The sequence below is a fragment of the Setaria italica genome, chromosome IV (genome assembly GCF_000263155.2).
Source record: "Setaria italica strain Yugu1 chromosome IV, Setaria_italica_v2.0, whole genome shotgun sequence".
Taxonomy (NCBI): Eukaryota; Viridiplantae; Streptophyta; class Magnoliopsida; order Poales; family Poaceae; genus Setaria; species Setaria italica.
In genome coordinates, this window is record NC_028453.1 from 5,007,517 (window position 1) to 5,028,654 (window position 21,138).

A 21,138-nucleotide genomic window follows, 5' to 3' on the forward strand; every position below is an offset into this window, starting at 1 on the left:
AATGTGAGCATTAGTACCGAATCTAATAGCTAGTTCCCCAGTAGTGCCCTTTAGCATCAAAGTACGTAGACTAAATTCTTAACGATATATTAGTTCTAATTGTGTAGATCCATTGATTTAATATAATAATCTTTACTAATGATACAGATTATGCACATGAAGGAAGAACTCCTCAAGAACAACTCGGTGGATTTCTTTTGAACTAGGTAGTAAATCTAGCGGGAGAGTTCCTTAATGATGGATCAAATCTGCAACACCGTCCAGACTCGAGTTCAGAATAGTTGATCCAAATGTTGAATTTCAAGCGTTGATGCAATGTAATATTATTCATAAATGTGTATGCACATGTATAATATTATCTCAAATGTAATATTATAAATCAAATATAACTTTATATAAATTAGCGTATTAGAACTAAGTATACGGAAATAAATATGAAATACTAATATAGAATAAAAAATAGAAAAGAAAAAATAAACTGGTACTAAACCCGGTTATACCGAAATAGCAATATAGGTTACACAACCAAACTAAAAGAGGGTTTGGACACGATACCGAAGACGCATTCTAGGTTGCCGCCGGTCTGGTGCGGATGCCGGACGGGTCGAATGGCAGACGCACTCCTCGGCTCCTTCCTCCGGCGGCCCTCCCTGGGGAAACAAGCTCTAGCTAGCTCTTCAGTTCCTTCCTCTGGCGGCGCCTTGCATTGATGGATGGGCGTCAATGGAAGCTTGACGGCCGGGCGGCCGGGGCGTCTCTATGACTGCTCCCTGATTCCCTCTTCTGGCGGCTCTTCCTCCGGGAAAAAGATCAGCCCCTGGGTCAGAGGTGCGAGGGCCTTTATATAGGCCGGAGCTAGGGTACTGGGCTGCGTGAGGTTATCAGCTAGCGCCGCCTCCGACTCTTGATTTGCGCGGGAATATCTCCAGGTCGTTTTTGCTCGCCGGACAAGATGCGTGACCTCTATCCAGAGTTTGAACCTGATAATTATCCGCGAGCCGCATCGGTGACTAGATCATATATAGTCTCCCTGTGACGTGGACCTAATCAGGTAGAGTCCCATCGTACAGAGGCAGGAGACATACGACCAGGATCTTGTTCGTCTAGAACCTTCTCGGCCGTTCCGGCTACCTCGTAGATACGTTTATCCGTTGGCAAAACCTGTGGAGACATACCTGCATGCACTAGTTGCCAGGCTCGAGATCACGTACTAGGCCCATGCAACTATTTAGCTTCTTTTCTTTTTGGATTGAGTATTCCCTTGCCTGGCCGCTTCTTAATTACGCGCATGTCATGGAGCATGCGCCTCTTGATTTATTCACATATATACTGAGACGCCATCATCTACACTGGCTGTCTCATGGACTTGTGCTGCTTGTTGTTGGATCATGTTCAGTTCCATTTGCCTAAAACTAGAATGAACCTGCACTCATACTTTCAATTACTATAGCTAGCTCATGATCATGCAAGTGCATGAAACACCCATGCCACTTGCTAGCTTCTATTTCTTTGTTTCTTCAATAGCACGAACGCATTGCCTATATGAGCTCGTGCAAATATTCCAGGTACAGTTTATTTGAAAGACTTTGTACAAAATCTCATCAAACAGTATTCTCAGCAGAGGTGGGGCGTTTAGAAACAAGCGTGTGTGCGGGCGTTGTCGGATTATTAGCAGAGTTCAGGTACCCTGACAGCCGAGAACAGTTTACATAGTGCAAAGTACAACTAACACAGGTGAACACTTTACTTCTCTCAGCGTGATATTCCTTTCATTCGCTGGATATATGAAAAGGGATTCACTTGAGGAAGCTCTGCGCAGAGCTCAGAACTCAAATGGTGAAACCATTGAATTTTAGATCACGGCTAAAAGCTAAGGTTGGAAACGTTGATTAATATTTGATATATATATCAGGACCAACTTCTTTAACAAATGGGAGTTTTATTCCATCATGCAAATGAAAAAACCTTGCCTCCACATCCAGGGAGCAAGACACAGAGTAAACTAACAACATTTATTCTTGTTATCACCTGACAAAGACGAAGATGGTAGTTACAACCAATGAAACAGAGCAAAATCGTTCAAGCATTATTTCCACATAATGCTTTCACCCATTTCTAAGTTCTGAAACTGAAAGGCCAACTCAAACCGCTTCACAAGTCATCAGAACACATCAAACCAAAACACAAGAGAAGTTCCTGAGCTTTCTGAAAGCTTTCAGAACACAATAAGTGCAGCCAATTCTCATCCCATTGTATCCGAAGCAGCGGCACATGATTTCTGAAGAGATCAATTGTTATGTCCTTGTCAGGAGCCTCACTCTCATATTCCTCTACTGTGCATCAACACTTGGGTGCTGCAAATGTAAAGCCGCTGAATTTCAAGGGAACAAGTAAAAATCAGTTATACAGTTATTGGTGCTGCAAGTGTTGCAACAGTTAAGATATTCAGATCAGCATATTTGTTAACAAGTGGCAAGTGCCACAACTGAATTTTCTGAACCGGACAGTTAAGACATTCAGTAGCAAGATAGTCGATCAGCATATACGAATCTAATAATTCTTGTATTCGCAGAAAAAGACTGAAACCCCACTACTGTAAATAACAACAAAACCTGAAATCATTTCCATCAGTCTGCCTCTCCTTTTTTATAGCTTACTTCAGATTAGTCCTAACTAAACAGAGTACACCTTCTTTTCTCAAACACATGTCAACGCACCACCCACATGCAGCCACTGTATATAAAAAACCAAAAAATTAGGAGGTCTGAACATCTGAGCTACAATATACAGTAGGCAAACATCTGTGAACAAAATTGAATTTCTGCTACCGCCAGAATTGATTGGTCACAACATACAACAATACGAGCCTAAGGGAGTCCAAGGGGCCAGTTCATAATTTGTTCCTCTCTTTCTTCTCCTTGTCTCCTTGAGCGTCCAAGGGACCAGTTCAGAACTCGCTCTAGACTTCCTCCTCTCGGCTGTTGGCATCTCAGACCCGCACGGCAGGAGAAATAAATTCACATACATAGATAAAGCCCTTACAAATCAAAGGTTGTAGATTTTCCAATAACAGAGCAAACTAAAATAAATGAAATAGAAAAAAATGAAATAAAACAAGACAAACTAAATAAAACCACAGTTATGAGTTCCACCACACAATACTCCTGAAGTCCTGATATGGAGAACACCTTAACGTCCTCGAAAACAATATCATGACATCAATGCATACAGTCTCCAAAAGTTTCTTGCTCGACATTTTGTTTCAATAAAAAGTTTCTTGAAGTTGTATTCCACATCACATTTTACATGCCCATGAATGGCATGTTAGCATAAGTGCTTCGCGGTGGGAAGTCAACATTCCTTCATCAAGTAGCATACGCTCAAATGCATCCATCTTGCCCAGATGTTGCCCACATTGTGGGTTAAAGCTTATAGCCACTTTACAAAGTCCTGCGGCACTTGCGAGCATGGCTTTCATGAACCACAGTTCACAGTCAGTTCCTGTCAATCCAGTAAGCTCTACTTCCTGTACGTGAGCCATGGAGATCTCATGCATGGGATGTCCAATAGTCTGGATGATAACATTCGAGACCAAATAGTGCACCGGGATTATGGTCCTGCCATTCAGATATATGTAGGTTTAGCACAACAGATTGAAGATAGGAACCATCTTCTTCAAGTAAAGGAAGCCAATAGGATTGACAGGTTTAGACCCCGGCCGTGCTCACCAGGCTGAGGAAGGAGGGTAAATGCATGCTGAGGCGTCTAAGATTGTTGAATCGTGTGAGGAGGCTTGCCACGCCAACTCCAAAGTCATGCCGCTCAAGCATAAAAGAAACGTTAACGATCAAAGATGTGATGTGAGGGAGGTGTGGTACCCTACTTTTTATCAAGTCCACGTACGTACTCTTCGGATACCTTAAAAGGGTAAAAAAACAGGCAATGAACTAGTAGATAACTTAATGGTAGAGTAAAAAGCAGGCAATGAAGTACTAGTAGATTACTTAATGTAAGTTAAAGACTAGTAAGAAATCCAGCAAACATATGCAAATCTAAGAAAGAAAGCATATGAGATAAAGTACGATATTTGAAGGGGTAGATTATTGTTGCATATCACTTGAAGAATAATGGTCATAAAGTTGACAATTCCATGAAAAAAATATTTAATGTAAGTTAAACTCATCTCATATTGATGTCGAAGAAAAAACAACTCATCCATGTTTAACTCACATATGATATTAAATTTAATGTAGTTGAGAGTTTTTTAATTGAATGTAGTACCCGCCATTCCTCATGCATGCTACAAAACTCAAAGTTGGTGATTTGTGAGATATGATCCAAAGGACGTACCTTTCGACCGTCAAGAGTTATGTGAAGGCATGTGACTGAGGAACAGTGCTTGAGGAGGAGCATGCCAGCATCATTCTCGGCCTCGCCATCAGGTGGGTCAGGTGGAAGATGTGACCATAGACATAGCTTGAGGTTTCGCACACACGGTAAGTCTCCATCGACCTCAAGCGACCTAGGTGTGCATCCCAGTGGAATGAGTAATGCAAGTTCTTCCAACCTCGGAGCCGAGACCCTAAGCACCTTATGATGGCAGCTGTCTATGTGTTAAGACCTTGAGGTGAGGAGTCCTCAGTTGCAGTGACATCACATTGACTTGCTCTACCCACAGCTCCGAGAGCACGTCAGCTTCGAGCCGAATCTCTTCATTGAAATCAAGCCAAAGCTTGCTCATGCGCAGCTTTTCCAGATGCGGGCAACTCACCGACGACACGAGGCGGCCTAGGAGGTGAACACCCTCCTTTTACGATCTTTATCCCTTCGAGTGAAAGATCCGTTAGTGATGCGAGTTTCATGGTGTCGGGAAGCCGAAGGCTTTTGCCGCCTAATGCCAAACGCATGGTTTCCAGCTTTACAGGGCTATGAAGCTCATCAAGAACCACCATATGTTCAAAAAGATCTGGAGACAAGTCCAGCATGAAAACTTCACCCCGTGCTGAAAAGCATACCGGATCCACCCTTGCACAGCATCGATGGACGCCTGCATCCGCTCTTCCCTGTTGCGCGCAGGGCCCGAGGTGTACGAGATCGACAATGCCTCGATGGCGCAATCGGATCGGGCACGATGGGCAAGGACGACGTTGACGAAGGAGACGAACTCCTCCAAGGCGGCGCGTCGTTCGGCGCCTCTAGCAGCCCTGGACCCCGGCCGAGAGGCGAAGCGAAGCGCAGGGACGCGCATCCAGAGGCGGAGCCACCGCCTCGAGAGAGCGGCCGTGCGCACCGCGTCCCTCGCGTCGGGCACCAGGCCGAGGACGCGGAGGAGCACATCGTCGTCGAGGCCGCTGATCATCAGGTCGACGTCACCGGCGGATAGGGATAGCCTTGCTTGTTTCGCGTCGCGTGCGCCCTCCTTTGCCGTGGAATCCATGCGCGAGTTTGGCCGGTGCCCCTGGCAGCCTGGCTCTGCTGGCGCGGCTAGGGTTCGTGTCCGTAAAATGCAGGGATTATTAGTTTTTTTGAGAGAGAGAGATTAGTTTTTCTTTTGAAGATGGAGGTTCCCGTTCTCTGACCGCTTCGGATCGTATCGGGGCATTCCAAAGGCGATGCCACCTGTGCGCCGGCTTCAGCCAGCGCTACAGCCACTGTCATGTGGGCCCACGGTCCAGTCCCTACTCGTCTCTACCGGCGGCAACGGCAAGCACTTTTCAGCCTTTCAGGACTTCAGGTCGTCTGCTGTTGCCAAATGCCCAACACACTGACGTCCGACCCAAGGACAATTCACCGTGTTCTCATTTCCAGACAATATATTGAGAAACAGAGCGTCATCACACGAATGGTGTAACTCTGACATTCGGTTCATGACTGAAAAGCTAAAAGCAGAAAACACTGACTGTAACATTTGGTGTATCAGGATTCAGGAGCAAGGTGAACAACCAGCAGAGATGGAAGGTGCGAACCACAACCACTGTTACTATCCAAATCGTTCAAGCACACGATGCTTTCAGCAATTTTGAAGTTCTGAAACACCTAGGCCAATTCAAGCACTGCATCCAGTCAGCATAAGGCAACAAACCTACTACCAAAAACAGAAGGCTTGTTGAGTTTTCTGAACCTATCGTAACCAAAGAAGTACAGCCATTTCTCATCTCATTCTAACAGAAGCAGCAACACATTCGGTTTTCTGAAGATATGAACTGTGATGTTGTTGTCAGAAGTCTCGCTTTCGTATTCCTCTACATTGCATCAACATTTGGGTGCTGCAACGCCGAAGCTGCTGAATTCACAAGATGACAAGGAAAAAACATACAGTTAGGCACTAGCAGCATATGCATTGTGTTGCAACTGTTGCAACAGTTAAAAAATAAGACATTCGGCAACAAGATCAACACACTGGTTGGCAAGTGACAAACACAGCTGGATTCAAGGGAAACAAGGAAAAACAGTGATACTGATACAGTTCAGTGACAAGATCAACAGGTTGACAAGTAAAAAAAAGTCTGAAGTTTCTGGACAAATTATTGGCACAACTTATTTTTCCGAATTGGTGTGATAATATATGAAATATGAATTTCCTCAAACACAAGTCGAACACAAAACGTAAGAAGATGATACTGCATTCTGCAGTTGCATATTCAGAAGTTCAGTACATAGTAGGTAAGTTCAGCTTCTGTCAATATCAGTATGACACTACGATCTATTGAGCGTCTGACATGCAGGAACAGATTTATTGATCTCTCATGGGAAATTCCAAACTACAGAACAGCCGTTAGCATATGACCATTGCTACACCGTATTAAAGTTACTCTGTTCTCATCATATGATCAACTGAACACCTTTCATGAAAAGGGAAACAGATAACAGGTGTTGCAAAGGCTACTGAAGAAAACTGCAAAGTCCTTACCTGATGACCCGTTGGTGAAGACGACGACCTCCATGGTCCGCTCGTCGGCAGGCAGGTCTATGACCAGAGGAGTCAACCGCCCCTGCGAGCCGGCCCGCACGCACAGCGTGATGCTGCGGAACTGTAAGCGCAGTTGGTTCGCCAGGTCGCCCGTCAGGTGGAACAAGGACCGGCCGGAGAACCCGTACGTTCTCCTGGAGAGCGGGTCGACCTTTCCTTGGCTATCCGCCTTCATGTATACGATTGTTCGCCACAACACCACTCCACGGGGAAGCTGTTTGCAATGGAACGCTGGTGTTCAGGAACCAAAACAAGCACACAACACTGATAACTGGATGAACAAATCTAAACTCGTGATGCAATGAGAACAGAATGTTCAGAGTTTCAGAACAAGAAGTCAAGAACTGCATTGGGCACTCCATGCTTTCAGAAGACCACGGGCTAATGCAGATTCACTAATGGCAGACATAAATTCATTAACCAATCGTAGTAGTTGTTAAGCCTACATTGTTAGGGGCATTTTGCAAGAAGATGGCAAGTTTGGGATATCTGGTACGAAAAGAGAAGGCCAAAAGGCATAGTCTGATGACTCTGATCAAGAGCTGCTACCTAAATGCAGAGGACCAAGGATTCAAGAACCTAAAACCACAGCGGCCAGCAGAACTCAAACCATGACTTTTGACAGAAAGTAGAAGTGATCCTGGCACAAAATGTACCAAGAATTGCATCAACATCATGCAGAATTCAGTAACTGACAGCTTCAGTAACAACGGAGGAACACGATTCATCAAGTCTCATTAGTTCGCGTCTTCGTGCAAATTGACTAGAAAATTCGCAGAATCGACCGATTCCAAGAAGGCAAGAAGCCAAGAACCATTCGCCGCGCGCCCAAATCAACAGAAGATTTCCAAGGAAAGTGGACGGCGAGCTCACCTCGGTTGGGCCTTGAAGGGCCGGCGGCGCCTGTCTCAGGGGGATGGCCTCGATCACCCACTGCATCACCGTGCCCGCGTTGTCGATGTCGACGTAGACGGGGGAGGGCAAGGCGGGGTTCCAGGGGGCGGCGCGGAGGAGGCGGTTCGAGACGTGGAGCATGAGGACGTCGGCGGCGGCGTCCGCCACCCTGACGGCCTCCCAGAGGACGTCGACCTGCTCCGGCGCGTCGTAGGCGCCCTGGACGGCGGCGTGGCCGGCGTAGACCAGCGACACCCGCTGGGGCGAGAGCGCGAGGTACCGGCCGTAGGCGGCGCTGTGGAGGAGGACGTAGTCGTCGCCGCCGCGCCGGACCCGGTGCACCCGCCACGCCGTGTTCAGGGAGGCGCGGCGCGGGCTCAGGGAGACGCCGACCCCGTCCTCGTCGGCGTGGAGGTACGCGCCGTGCATGCGGTTCCGCAGCCGCACGTGCGCCCCGTCGGGGAGGAACTCCATCGCCGGCGCTGGTGGTGGTGCTGCTGATGTGCCCGGCCGGGGCGGAGGCGGAGGGCGGCGGGGGAGCGGGTTTCTTCGTTTCTTGGCGCTGTTGCGAGGGAGGAGAGGAGAGGGGCAGAGCAGGAGTTCGTTCGTTGGGACGGTTACGTTTCGGCGCCGAGGCGGGGCGGGGAATTTCAAGGCGATGGCCTCTGGAGGAAGGCTCGCACGCGAAGGTCGGTTGCTGGTTGCACCTGGTGTGGTGGGGCCACCGCTGCAGCCACTGGCTTGTGGGGCCATGAACGGTTGAGCTCCTACCTGTCAGGGGTCAAGTTCGAGTCCGAGGAGAACACAAGCAGGTTACAGCAGTGCTCACATTGCTCCGTTCTCATGTCTGATCTCTTTGCTGCTGCAAACTTGTTGCAATTCTTGCTGCGTACAGTACGCCTTATTGAATTCGTGGCCTGTCGTGCTTCGATTCTTCCTGCTGATCCACTGCGTGTGCAGGTTTAGTTGTGCTTGTAAATTGTATCTTTGGGCAGCAAATTGTAGTTGTGCTTGTAAAAGCAAGGAGCAAGTTATCATTTGGTCGCCTGATATCAACAGTGTACTTGTTCATCTCAAAAGACAGCACAGATTACAAGTTCTAAAAATGTGCTCTATCTGTCTACTAAACGTTTTTTTCAGCATCATGTTCCACTCATTTCCTGACAGTAAATCGAGAAACGGTCGTAGAGCTGCGACTTTCAGTTCATAAAACACTCACTGTACCATTTGATGTCTCAGGACCAAGGTGCAGAGTAAACACCAATATGTATCAGTATTATCACCAAACAGAAAGGTAGCAACTACAACCAATGTTACTGTGCAAAATTGTTCAAGCATTGTTTCCATGTAATGCTTTCAGCAGTTTTCAATTTCTGAAACTGAAAGACCAGTTCAAGCACTTCCGATCAGCAAGCAGGACGCACCGAACCTACTACCAAACCAGGAGTTCATGAGTTTTCCGGAGCAATCGGGACAAAGAAGCACATCCAATTCTCTTCTCACTGTATCCGGAGCAACGATACATTCGATTTCTGAAGAAGATGAACCTTGATGCTGTTGTCAGAAGTCATGCTCTCGTATTCCTCTACGCATCAACATCTGGATACACCAACTCCTGACCCTGAGCAGCTGAATTCACAATGGAACAAGGAAAAACAGTGACACAGTTAGGACTTAGGCACTAGGCAACATGCATTGTGTTGCAAACTGTTGCAACAGCTCAAAACAAGCAATTCAGTAACAGGATCAACAAATTAGTTGACAAGTTATAAACAGTTAAACTTCTGGGCAGTGAATCAAATTATTGGCATAACTTATTTTTCTGAACTGACATGGTACTATGTAAATTCTCTTAAACACAAGTCGAACCCAAAAACCCAAGTACATCATACTTCCTGAAACAACTGCGTACTCAAAACTTATAATCTAAAAAAAACATATTCAAAGCTACAGAGGTCTCTGAACATCTGAACTACAGCCACAGTAAGGAGTTACAGATTCAGTTGTCATCAGTACAACACTTGATCTATTGGTCATGTAACTTGCGGGAACAATTTTATCGACTTGTTGCAGCAAATACCAAACTTGCATATGAGCAATAGTACACAGTATTGAAGCTAGTTATCTACCCTGTTCTCGTCAGTACGATCAACTGAACACCTTTCATGATTAGAGAAACAGAACAGGTGCTGCAGTGCACGCTGCACAGGCTACTGAAGAAAACTGCAAGGCTCTCACCTGATGACCAGGCGGTGAGGACGACGATGTCCATGGTCTGCTCGTTGGCAGGCAGGTCGATGACGAGAGGGGTCAGCCGCCCCTGGGAGCCGGCCCGCACGCACAGCCTGATGCCGAAGAACCTCTCGCGCAGAAGGATCGACAGGACGCCCGTCAGCTGGAACACGGACCTGCCGTAGAAAATGAACCATCTCCTGGCGAGCGGGCGCGGGTCGAAGTTCCCGTCGTCGTCCGCCCGCACGTACGAGATCGTCCGCCACAGCACCATTGGACGGGAAAGCTGTTGCCATGGAAATCCAAACAAGAAGACAACACTGGTAAGCGGTGGTAACTGAATGAACAAGTCTGAATTCACGTTGCTGCGATAATAGATAGCAAATGCAGATTAACGATTGACAGACATAAATTCGTCAAAGCGATCATGAATGTTGAGACTAATCTGAGCAATAAACTCTCCCTAAGTAAACTTCCAATCTGATCAAGGACTGCTCCCTTAACGTGAACCCAATGCAGATTCAAATTTCCAACAACCCAGTACGAAGAATTAGAACTTTTGAGCGGAAGTACTCCAATCAGGCAATCACCGACATCGACATGAGGAGCAGAATTCAGTAACAAAGGAGGAAAAAACAGCTAGAACGGAAGCTACAATTGCTCCCCAGGAGAATCAAATCATCAAGTTTCAGTGGTTTCCACAAATCGGCTGAAAAAATTCGAAGACGCAATTGATTCTAGGAACCCTACTCCGATCGGACCAAATGAATGCGAGGAGTTCAAAGGAGGGGGAACAGAGAGCTAACCGGAACTGGAGCTGGAAGGATTGGCGGCCTCTGTCTCGCGGGGATGGCCTCGACCACCCAATGCGTTTGCCGGCTGTCATGGCTGTCCACGGTGACGCCGAGGAACGACGTGTCGTCCCTGCCGTGGCGCAAGAGGACGTCGTCGCCCCCGTCCCGCGCCCTGACGGCCACCCAGAGGACGTCGTCCTGCTCCGGGGAGTCGTAGACGCGCAGGACGGGGCTGCGGGCGCTGCGGCCCTGCCCCCGCGGCGCGGGCGGGGCCCAGAGGGCGAGGTATCGGCCGTAGGCGTTGCTGCGGAGGAGCACGTAGGCGGCGCCGCCGCGCTCGACGCGGTGCGCCGCCCACGCCGCGCTCAGCGACGCGCGCCGCGGGCTCGGGGAGACGCCCACCCCGTCCGCGTCGGCGTGGAGGAACGTGCCGTGCACCCGGCTCCGCAGCCGCACGTGCGCCCCGTCGGGGAAGTGCTCCATCGCAGCGAGGCTGGTGGTGCTGCTGCTGTCGCGGCGGCGGAGGCTGACGGTGGCGGTGGCGCGTGGGAGCGGCGATGTTGCAGGGGGGAGGAGAGAGCAGAGCAGGTGTTCGTTGCGACGGTTACGGTTTCGTCAAGGCGGGGCATTTCAAGTTTTCAACGTGATGGGCTCTGGTGGTGGATTCCCAGGCCAGGCCGGATGCTGCACATGCCACCTGGCAACCAACAGGCAACAGGTGGGGCCACCGGGCCAGAGGGCCGGGATTATCAGTCAGCCACCGCTGCAGCCACTGGCTTGTGGGGCCATGAAGGGTGGAGTTCCTGCCGGTCACGATCAAGTTCACTCGTTCCCTTTGTCCTGTGAGCTCCAGTCGGACGACTCGTCTCTCCGGCTGCTAACTCGCTTGGCGAGCTCAAATTTGGGTTATGGCTAGGTCTCGGGGCTAGAATTTGGACGTTTAGGGTTGGGAGGGCATCTATAGCCGCCGAATTTAAAGGGATGGCTGAGGATAGTTGTCGGACTGATGGTGGGGGTGGGGTGGTGAAGGAAGGCGGTTAGGAAAGGTAGGTGGTGGAGGAGGCTCGCCGAAGTGGTTATGTGAAGGCGGAGCTAGCAGGTGGCGGTGGCAAGTGCGAGCGGTGCAGCAAGGGGGCAAAGCGTCGCTGGATGCCAGAAGTGGCTACTGGTGAGGGTGTAATAGGGCTAACGGTGCTGTGGGCGGGCGGGGGCTGCATTTGGTGGGGTCGCACGACAACACAAAGCAGCAGCGAGGCGGGTGCGGGTCACGAGAAGACAAGGGGCGGACTAGCATTTATGTGTGTGGGCCAGGCTCTTCGCGTATTCCTAACGCCTCTGCTTTTTATTAATTTCGATGAGGATGTAAAATTCTTTCTCCATCAGTTCACAGGCACAGTCTCATATCCATTTTTATTGTGCTTTTTTTTTTGGCAAACCCAATCCTTGAAGTTTTTCCCCAATGTAAGGCAAGTGCAGGAGTCTAGTAGGACCACCACCAGAGAAATGGGTTGTCATTGTCAACCAAAACCTGACATAGTGACATGCCATTTCAACTAGGGCTGGAAGAAAACCCAGCTGACCTGAACGGACACACTAGGCCCAGATCATTGAGTTGCCTCCATACCAGCCTCTTCCTTTGCTGCCATGTGGTTGCTGTCATGGGCTTCTTGTCTTCCAATCACCCACCAGCTTCGCCAGAAGCCCCAGAGCAGCAGATTTGAGATCTTTTCCTCAAAAATACAAAAAAAAAAGCAGATCGGGGGTCTTGTACCACAATTAGCTGAACCTGAAACCCATCTGCGCAGAATATCAACCCCCAAACCATGAGAACGGGGATCGTAACATCATTACACATACATACATACACTACTGCAAGTCAAGAAACAAAACTGAATTCAGTTCTTACTGAATCTGAGAGGAAGCATCAGCGCACATAATCGCATCACAGAAACGCAGCGCATATGGTATCAACATCAAATGAACAAATATCTATCAACCTCTGGCAAACAATGACCCAACGACCGTTTGCAAAACATCTGTGAACAAAATTGAATTTCTGCTACCGCCAGACTTGATTGGCCACAACACACAACAATGCGAACCTAAGGGCGTCCAAGGGGCCAAGTTCATAATTCCCTCTTCTCTTCTTCTCCCTGAGCGTCCAATGGACCAGTTCAGAGTTCCCTCTAGTCTTCTTCCTCCTCTCGGCTGTTGGGAGAGGCCGGCCCCATGCGGCAAGTGAATGGCATCTCAGGGCTTATAGACCCGCACGGCAAGAGTCGTTGTTCTATCCTGTCCTTGTCGTTTCCGCAAACAAATTTACGACCCATGGGGTGCAAAATGTCCAAGTGACCACGACAGAATGCACAACTCCTGTACTTGCCAAGAGGCTCTTCTGTAACCATGCAAGCATGTTAGCACATCAATTGAATCATACTGACTAGCTAACCAAAAAAAAGAAATAAATTCACACACATAGATACATACGGATGATGGTGCAAGCTTCAACGATGGGAATTAGGACTGAAAATGGCAGGCCCAAGCAGACAGAGCTGCTGCTGGATGGCTTCTCAGCTTCTGGGACTGGAAATGGCAGGTATGAGCAGACGGAGCTGCTGCTGGGTGGGTTCTCAGCTCCTGGGACTGGAAATGGCAGGCCTGAGCAGACAGAGCTGCTGCCGGGTGGCTTGTAATGCACCTCGGCAAAGAAGCGCTTGATCTTTTTGCTCTTGCGGCAGCGAGCCCAGAAGTTGACGTGGAACCACAACTGGCCCTTGAAGCGCACGCTGGCTCCCATCAGAGGCTTCACAGCATCAAACCCTTCACGCTGCAGGCAGAGATCGATTATATATGCCATGTCATGCAGCTCAGGGCAGGAATTAATTGTGATGAAATTGATAAAGACTAATTGAATTACTACTCAAATGAAGAGAACTGGACGTACTGGGTGTTTGGCATTGTAATGGTGGAGAGCATAGCAGGCATGGCGGATGATGGAGGCGTCTCGCTCACTTCATCCAATGTAATGTGAGAAATTTGATTCGAGCTGCGACTCTCAAAGGCAACTTTTTGTTGACTGTAAATCGATCTACCTATGCTCTGTGCAAGTGGTTATTGTGTAATCAAACTTAACTGCAGCCTTCAACATACTATAGCACAAGATCATTAAGTTAAATACTGCTTTCTTCTAGGTCTAGTAGTGATCTGGGACTTTGTTGCTTCCATCTGATTCCTAAAGCTCCAAAGCAAGGAACGTCGCAAAGGAAAGTATATGTATTATTCCCATTTCTTAACAGCCCACTCGCATGTACCAAGTAATCGAATATACTTTCAATTCTAAGTTCAATTGGACTTGTATAACTTAGTTCATATTCTGAATTTTCAATACTGCATTCTAAAAGCATCTGACGCTTGTTTGAGGCAGGCGGGACATACTCTTCTGAGATCAGGGAATGTACAAATGGGAGAGAATTCTTCTTCCACCGCTTCAGGATGCGCTCGTGCTCGCGCAAGTGGCTCTGCAATCGTAGCTGCTCCTCGCGGGAGAGCTCTGGGAGCAGGTCCTCCAACGCTGGTGATGTCCACGGCTCCAATCCAAACGCCCAATCTCCTGTCAAACCCATCATTGATTTGGCAATACGCCCAGGGTGAAGGTGATCTATAGAAGGAATTTTTCATTACATTTTTGCTAAGGAATTTCAAAACAATTCGCTGCGGTGCATATTAGCGATGAGCCGATGACGTTAGGTAACAAATCGAGTTCGATGAGTGCAGATCAGGTATTAATGCATAAACAACCACTGCCAGTATCTAAATAGATAAACTGAACAAACAAACGCAGTTGAGAAAATTCAATCATGTAAGTTTGAAATTTGCATCCGACTGTGCAGTGAAAACCACATCAATTATTACTAAAATCTCGCATGCATCCATCGCACCACAGATTAGGAACAATTTATTGAAGTGTCGCAAAAAAAAAGGAACAATTTATTGAAAAGGGCACCGAGATGGCAGCAAATGCATCACGAAGGGAGGGTTGCCCCAGCTTGTGGAAGTCGGGCCGCTGTTGTGGCGGCAGAATACCGAAGCCAGGAAGTAGGCGATCCGACGTTGAGGCCGGCGAGAATGCGGCGGCCCGGCGTCTGCGTGGGCGGAGGAGGGCGGGCAGAAGGGTCTACGCTGGCGGAGCGGGCATCCAGACCGTCTGGGTGCCGAACCCTAGGGCGAGCCGAGGCGGATGCGGGAGGCGGCGTGCGTCCTGCGTCGCGTCGGGGGACGGGGACCTGAGAGAAACGGCCGGGAGTTGTGGGGAAGAAGAAACAGAGGAGAGGGCTGGAAGTCCAAGAAGACGCTTTCGGCGAAGGAACACGGAGAACCCAGTGGAGGGGCAAGCAGGCCGGCCCAGAGGGTTCGGCGGCCCAACACCACCAACCAAGTTATGGGGGGGTGTTTGTGAAAACTACTTAGATCGGTATTTTCATAAAGAACCCTAATTTGGATCGAGACTATCAATCGCGATCCAATATTTTGCAAATAAACCCTTTTAATCCTTCGTTTTTTCTGGAGAAAATCCTTAGCCAGGATCCCGTGGCCCCGACGCCGAGTCGCCATGCCCGCCGCGGCTTCCGTCCAGTGCTCCGTAGGCGGCGCCCTGGAGCAGGACGTAGGCACTCCCGTGGCGCGCGACTCGCTGGACAGTGGACACCCTCCACGCGGCATTCCGCGACGCGCGGGCGCGGTGGCGCAGGGAGACGCCGGCCCCTTCCTCGTCGGCGTGGAGGTACCCGCCGGCCACGCCGCTCCGCAGCCGCATGTGGGCCGTCTCTCCTGGGCTGGGCTCGCGAGCGCAGGTGGGTTGCTGGCAGGTGGGGTCGATGTGGGCCCGGGATGGGTGAAGACCAGTCAACGCTCTAGCCAGTGACATGTGGGGCCGTGGATGGTGGTGTCCGACTGGGCGCTATCGAGTTCGAGCCGGACACGAACACGAAGCGATCATATAACCCCAGCCTGGGCACTTCTCGGCAGCACATTCATTTGTGAAAGCGAAATCTTGGGAGAAGAAGATGGCTAGGCAGCGCAATGCAGCCCGCGCCGTCCTCCTCTCCGACGAGTCGTCTCGCGTCCTGCTGCGAGCTCAGGGCTTCCAGGACGCGGGGTCCATCGGGGCGACGAGCCCGGCGGCGCCGCCCGAGGTGACTGCGGTGCCGAGGAAGGCGCGGAGGAAGCTCGGCACGGCCTTCCGCTGCCCGGTCTGCAAGCGCGCCGAGAGCGTGGAGTGCCGGATCGACCCCAAGCGCAAGGTCGCCGAGGCCTCGTGCTGCGGCTGCGAGGCGAGCTACTCCACCGCCGCCGACGCGCTGACCGAGCCCATCGACGTCTACTGCGAGTGGGTCGACGAGCGCAGCCGTCGCGCCAGCGGGGGCGGCGGCGTCCGCAGGGACTACGACGGCGATGTCATGATGGCTGATGCGTGAGATACTCGTCAGAGAGTACGTCCTGCTGCGGAGTCGCTTCTCGAGCACGAGATCCGTCGGTTTGGTCAGACACCGCGACGGCGGCGGCGGCGGCGGCGAGGGGAAGGTAGCCGAGCTTGACACGGCCCCTCCACCTGACCCTTCAGCAGTCTCGACTCTCGAGTGCTGCATCGATCTCAACTCTCAAGCTGTCCACAACGACTCGATCCATGCGTACCGTGCCACCGTCGGCATCCGCCCGCCGCCGCTTGTGACCGTGTCGTATTTAGTTAGTTTCAGGTCATATCAACTTCTGTAATTTAACGTGTAAAAGTATCCAGGTTATTTTCAGAGAATATGCAACTATATACTCTCCAGCTGGTTGAACCTTGCACGATTTATTTGCTTTGAAGTTCTTCCAGTTTGATAATCGAGCCACCAAACATGCAGATGCAGTTGTCGTCTGACAATGAGTGCAATCTTACAGAAAATTTGACACGGTAAATTGTACAAAAACATGATATATTGTAAAACATACTGGTGAGACTCTGCCATCAGCAGCAAGGTTATAGGGCACTTCGTCAGGCTCTGTACTGACGGCTGACGCTCCCACAAGTGCATTGCTGCACAACTGACCATGAAATATGATAACTCAAACCTAGAAAAACCGAAGAGTGACAGCTACCAGCTACTGATAAACTAAGGTCAACCATCAGAAACCAAAACAACGGTTGTACTAACTAATAGAAGAATGATTACAAATATAAACCGTTCCCAGAGTCGCTTCACTTGCGAATGATAGCTTTAGCAGCCACTGCACCAGCCAGCGATATTGAACTAACAACGTTGCATTGCCAAAGCGAAAAAATATACAGTAAAACGGCATTCTTCATGAATAATTATGCTGGTGGACTCGTATCCAGTACAGTAAAACCGCAGCCGGACTAACAATGCATACAAATTTCTCCCCGAATGGCCGAATGTGAACGACTAACACCTAACACAAACAGCTAGATATGGTGAAAGTCTAAGCTTGATGAATTACGGAGACCACACTACGCCCTGAGTTTAAAAGTTCTTCTGACGTTTGCCGCAGTGCGATCAGGTATTATGATGACACACAAGGCAGATGGCCTCTGCCCAATATGCTTACCATCTTCGCTTCCAATGAACATTAATCATACCTGTGGGTTGCTTGCTTGGTCTTTGCAATGCACAGCCATGCTCTCAAATTTATGACTAGCGATGAATAGGCATATACTCTCATATTGCCTCTCATATATGCAAGCACAAAGTACTTACGGGGAGTCCATACTGCATTACAACATGATGAGCATTTTTGGCTCTGACCTGGACCAAGCCAAGAGCCCAAAATTGTGTTGGTGTTTGAGTGAAGTGATATGGAATATATGTAATAAAGGGAAATGTGGAAGTCATCCCTTTCTTGGAACATTGCACGTTTTTTTGTTAAAAAAAAAAGAACATTGCACATCTCTCAGGAAAGCTATCCTGGACAATTGCATGAACATAGTAACATAAGGTTCTTCACTTCTTCTACTTTAGTTGAACTAATGGTACTCCATCAGGCACACGAAATCAGCTTTGCGATAGTAACACCAGTTAGCAAGGTACTAAATGCAAGCATCGTGGATAGAAATCTTGTCTATCTACTAGATTCAGTTTCAATTACAAAAAATAATCGGTAACTGAATTTTCTTTAAGTTATACTCCAAATTCCAAGAATCTGCAACCTCATGGTATTACCAAAAAAATTAGAAGTTAAGTACTTATCACGACAAGCACATTCAGGAAGATATTGGGATAATTGGATAAAGACAAGCCTTAAAACATACAAACGCCTGCATACAGAATGTTGACGTACAGTCGTACAACAAATATTTTGAACCGGCCACTAAAAAAACGTATTTTGAACTGGTAATAACAGAGTTACACGACCAAATACTTAATTTCGAACTGAGACTGCTAGAGCTAAGCACTACAAATCATTAGTGTTGGCTTTTTCATGTTGAATTTCTTGCTGAACATGACAGATTTGAATAAATTGGGAAAAGAACATGATGAAAGCAATATTCCTTGTCCAAAGTCCAAACAGAGAAACTTGAGCTAAGTAATATTAGTACTGACACTCTGCACGTGCTGATAGCATCATATTCACCAAAAACAAGCGGAGCAGTAAAGACTGCATCCCCGCCATATGCTTCGAAACAATGTCGTACCTCTCGACGTTGCCCATGAAAGGTCTAACAATCTTTTTAAAGCCATTGCACGTCATGTTGTAACGATTCCCCTAGCTTGCAAGCTGTTGTGCTTGCAGCGACTCACCAACAATTTCAATATCATCTTCATCCACCACTTAAGCTGACCATCTAGGTAAGATGTACCATTCAGGCACCTCACGAACAATAAGCATATCAAACACTTTCATTACGTGGCAACACAGCACACCATCTCTCTGGAATTTACAGCAAGTGCAGCTATACACACCCTCCGACTTGTTCGCAGTGACCCTGAATGTTCTAGTGCCGTACAACGGCTCTCCAACTTATCTGCGGTGACCCTGAATATTCTAGTGCCGTACAGCGGCTCTCCAACTTGTCTGCGGTGACCCTAAATGTTCTAGTGCTATACAGCGGCTCTCGACAACATTTGTATGGAACCACATCTATCAAATTATCCCCCCTGACGCGAATAATGTAGTAGCTAGAGCTCATATTAGGACACATTGAACAGCTTCCTCGTGTAAACCTCCTTCATTTGGCACTCCAAAGGGTGACCCGTCAAGTAGTGGGAGACTTTTGTGACCATATTTGCCTCTTGCAAATCCCGCTTGCCAAAAATCCTCTGCTGGATCTTCCTGTACTGCTGAACAAAGTTGTAAATTGAGTTCTTTGGGTTCACATAGCGCTTCAGAACAGCATTAAAGCCTTCACTTCGCGTTGTGGTATGGAGGAAAGGGAAAAAGTACTGCATGAAATAAGCCGGGACCCATCTATGCCTCATGTCATACAGACGCTTGAATCTCTCATCATCATTCAAGCCATGTTTATCTAAAAACACTTGCCACTTGCCCACAAATTCGTTTGGCGAGAAGCTGCTATCAAGATAATCCTTAAAGTCATGAGATAATTCTTGCTTGCCATTCAAAAAAGAACACATGGTCTTCCTAGCATTCTCCATGATGTGGTACCTACAATTCCTATGGATTGATATGGTGAAAACTTCAGCAATAGCAGCTTTTATTGCAAGATCCTGGTCAGTTATGATGGTCACAGGATCTTTACCACCCATCGCTTTCTTAAATAACCATATAAAGCCATTAGTCTTCTCATTTCACAAGAACCCGCAACCCAGCTATATAGTTAAACCATTCCTATCAATCCTTGAAAGTTTGTTTAACAAAAAATAAATTAGAGTTGACAACAACCAAAACTAAAGTTGCATATATTTTCCAAGCAGCAACATTTTTTTCAAAAGAAGCACTTATGTATAACCATAATATCATTTTGTATATATTTGAAGCAGCAACTTATAATTAGTCACACAACAAGTCAGTAATGGCATATCTTTTTTTAACAGCAACAACTTAAATTTGGTTTAGTCACATAGAAAGCCAGCTGTGCAATTTTAGAGCTAAGCAGATTTGGGGACAGGGGGGAGGGGGGTATTTTTTACCTACGAAAGGTGCACATGGCATATTGTATACATTTGTCAAATATGTTGTGTCAAAAGATATGCAATTGCCACAGAGCTTATACGCCTTCCTTGCTGCACCATCCACCCAAAATAAATTCTCAACCCTATCCTTGTCATCAAGAGTGTAATTGTAATAGAAGTCAGGATCTTCCTTCTTCAACTCCTCGAAGTAATCAAGTGTGGCCTTCATATCTTTGCCTTTGTTTTCAGCACGGTACTCAACACGCAGATTTTAGGCGTCACCCTCTGTGTATGGGCAATGCGCAATGCTACCGTACAACTCGCCCATTATCTGATAAGCTTGTGTAGTTCTAATGTTGCAGTCATGGAGTAGGTTGATGAAATCCTTCTCCTCACCTGGTATGCCTATATGGGAGTTAAGGTATTTTGTGAGCAAGAATTTTCTCATACGGACATGATTGTGTTCTTTTTCAAAGTGAACAACCTCCCACTAATTTTGAGATGTCCTCCTCACAATCATGCGAGTAGGACAACACGTCCTATCAACATAATCTCCACGTCTTTCCCTCACTATCGTTTTCTCAGTAATAGGGCCATCAACAACAACTTTTTCCTTTTTGTTAACCTCATATCTTTGTCACACAAATATGAATTTTGTCTTGTCCCCGCTCCTTTTTGACTCATGGGATGTGTCAATCCTAATGGAGAATCTAGTATGCCTAGCGTAGGAATTGTAATAATCCCTAGCAGCATCTGAACTGTTGAAGGTCATGCCAACGAAGGGCTCTTGTGGAGTAGATAGAACCTCAACACCATCCTCAACAGCAACTCCAAAAGTGGATATAGCACCTGTAGGTACTGTTACCCCACCAGACTCAGCTTGCAGCGCCTCGGGAAAAAGCTGTTGTTGCTATTGAACATCAAAGTTGTTGCTATTGCCGTTCAGCACCCCAGTTGCTACTGTTGCTGCTGAGCACCCAAGTTGCTGCTGGGCATAGGTGGATTCATAATCTGCAGCGTTGCGGCATCTGGAGTACGTACAGGTTTAAGCAACAGGGCTTCAGGCACCTCAGCAATCTCATCTTGCCCAATAACACCCGCATCTAGAATGTCAATAATA

General features: G+C 48.0%; 3 protein-coding genes across 6 annotated transcripts; all 3 read right to left on the reverse strand.

The window, feature by feature from the left end:
* Positions 1-6,242: 6,242 nt before the first annotated feature.
* Positions 6,243-8,338, reverse strand: LOC101780539. The gene is made up of 3 exons (XM_012845183.1): positions 7,844-8,338; positions 6,911-7,184; positions 6,243-6,280 (listed from the first exon to the last, which is right to left on the reverse strand). Exons 1-3 carry the CDS (start codon positions 8,336-8,338, stop codon positions 6,243-6,245), a joined length of 807 nt encoding a protein of 268 aa, XP_012700637.1.
* Positions 8,339-9,449: 1,111 nt separating this feature from the next.
* On the reverse strand, positions 9,450-11,373 carry LOC101781348. The gene is made up of 3 exons (XM_004966676.1): positions 10,903-11,373; positions 10,103-10,382; positions 9,450-9,493 (listed from the first exon to the last, which is right to left on the reverse strand). Exons 1-3 carry the CDS (start codon positions 11,371-11,373, stop codon positions 9,450-9,452), a joined length of 795 nt encoding a protein of 264 aa, XP_004966733.1.
* Positions 11,374-12,850: 1,477 nt separating this feature from the next.
* LOC101758371 lies at positions 12,851-15,207 on the reverse strand. Of its 4 annotated transcripts, XM_004964719.3 has the most exons (4): positions 14,326-15,207; positions 13,835-13,901; positions 13,378-13,717; positions 12,851-13,285 (listed from the first exon to the last, which is right to left on the reverse strand). In XM_004964719.3, exons 1-4 carry the CDS (start codon positions 14,514-14,516, stop codon positions 13,077-13,079), a joined length of 807 nt encoding a protein of 268 aa, XP_004964776.1. In that variant the 5' UTR covers positions 14,517-15,207; the 3' UTR covers positions 12,851-13,076. The 4 variants fall into 4 exon arrangements, 3 of the variants coding, with proteins under 3 accessions (XP_004964776.1, XP_022681544.1, XP_012700882.1); XM_022825809.1 differs by lacking the exon at positions 13,835-13,901 and having other exon boundaries at positions 12,851-13,282; XM_012845428.2 differs by lacking the exon at positions 13,835-13,901.
* Between the last annotated feature and the right edge of the window lie 5,931 nt (positions 15,208-21,138).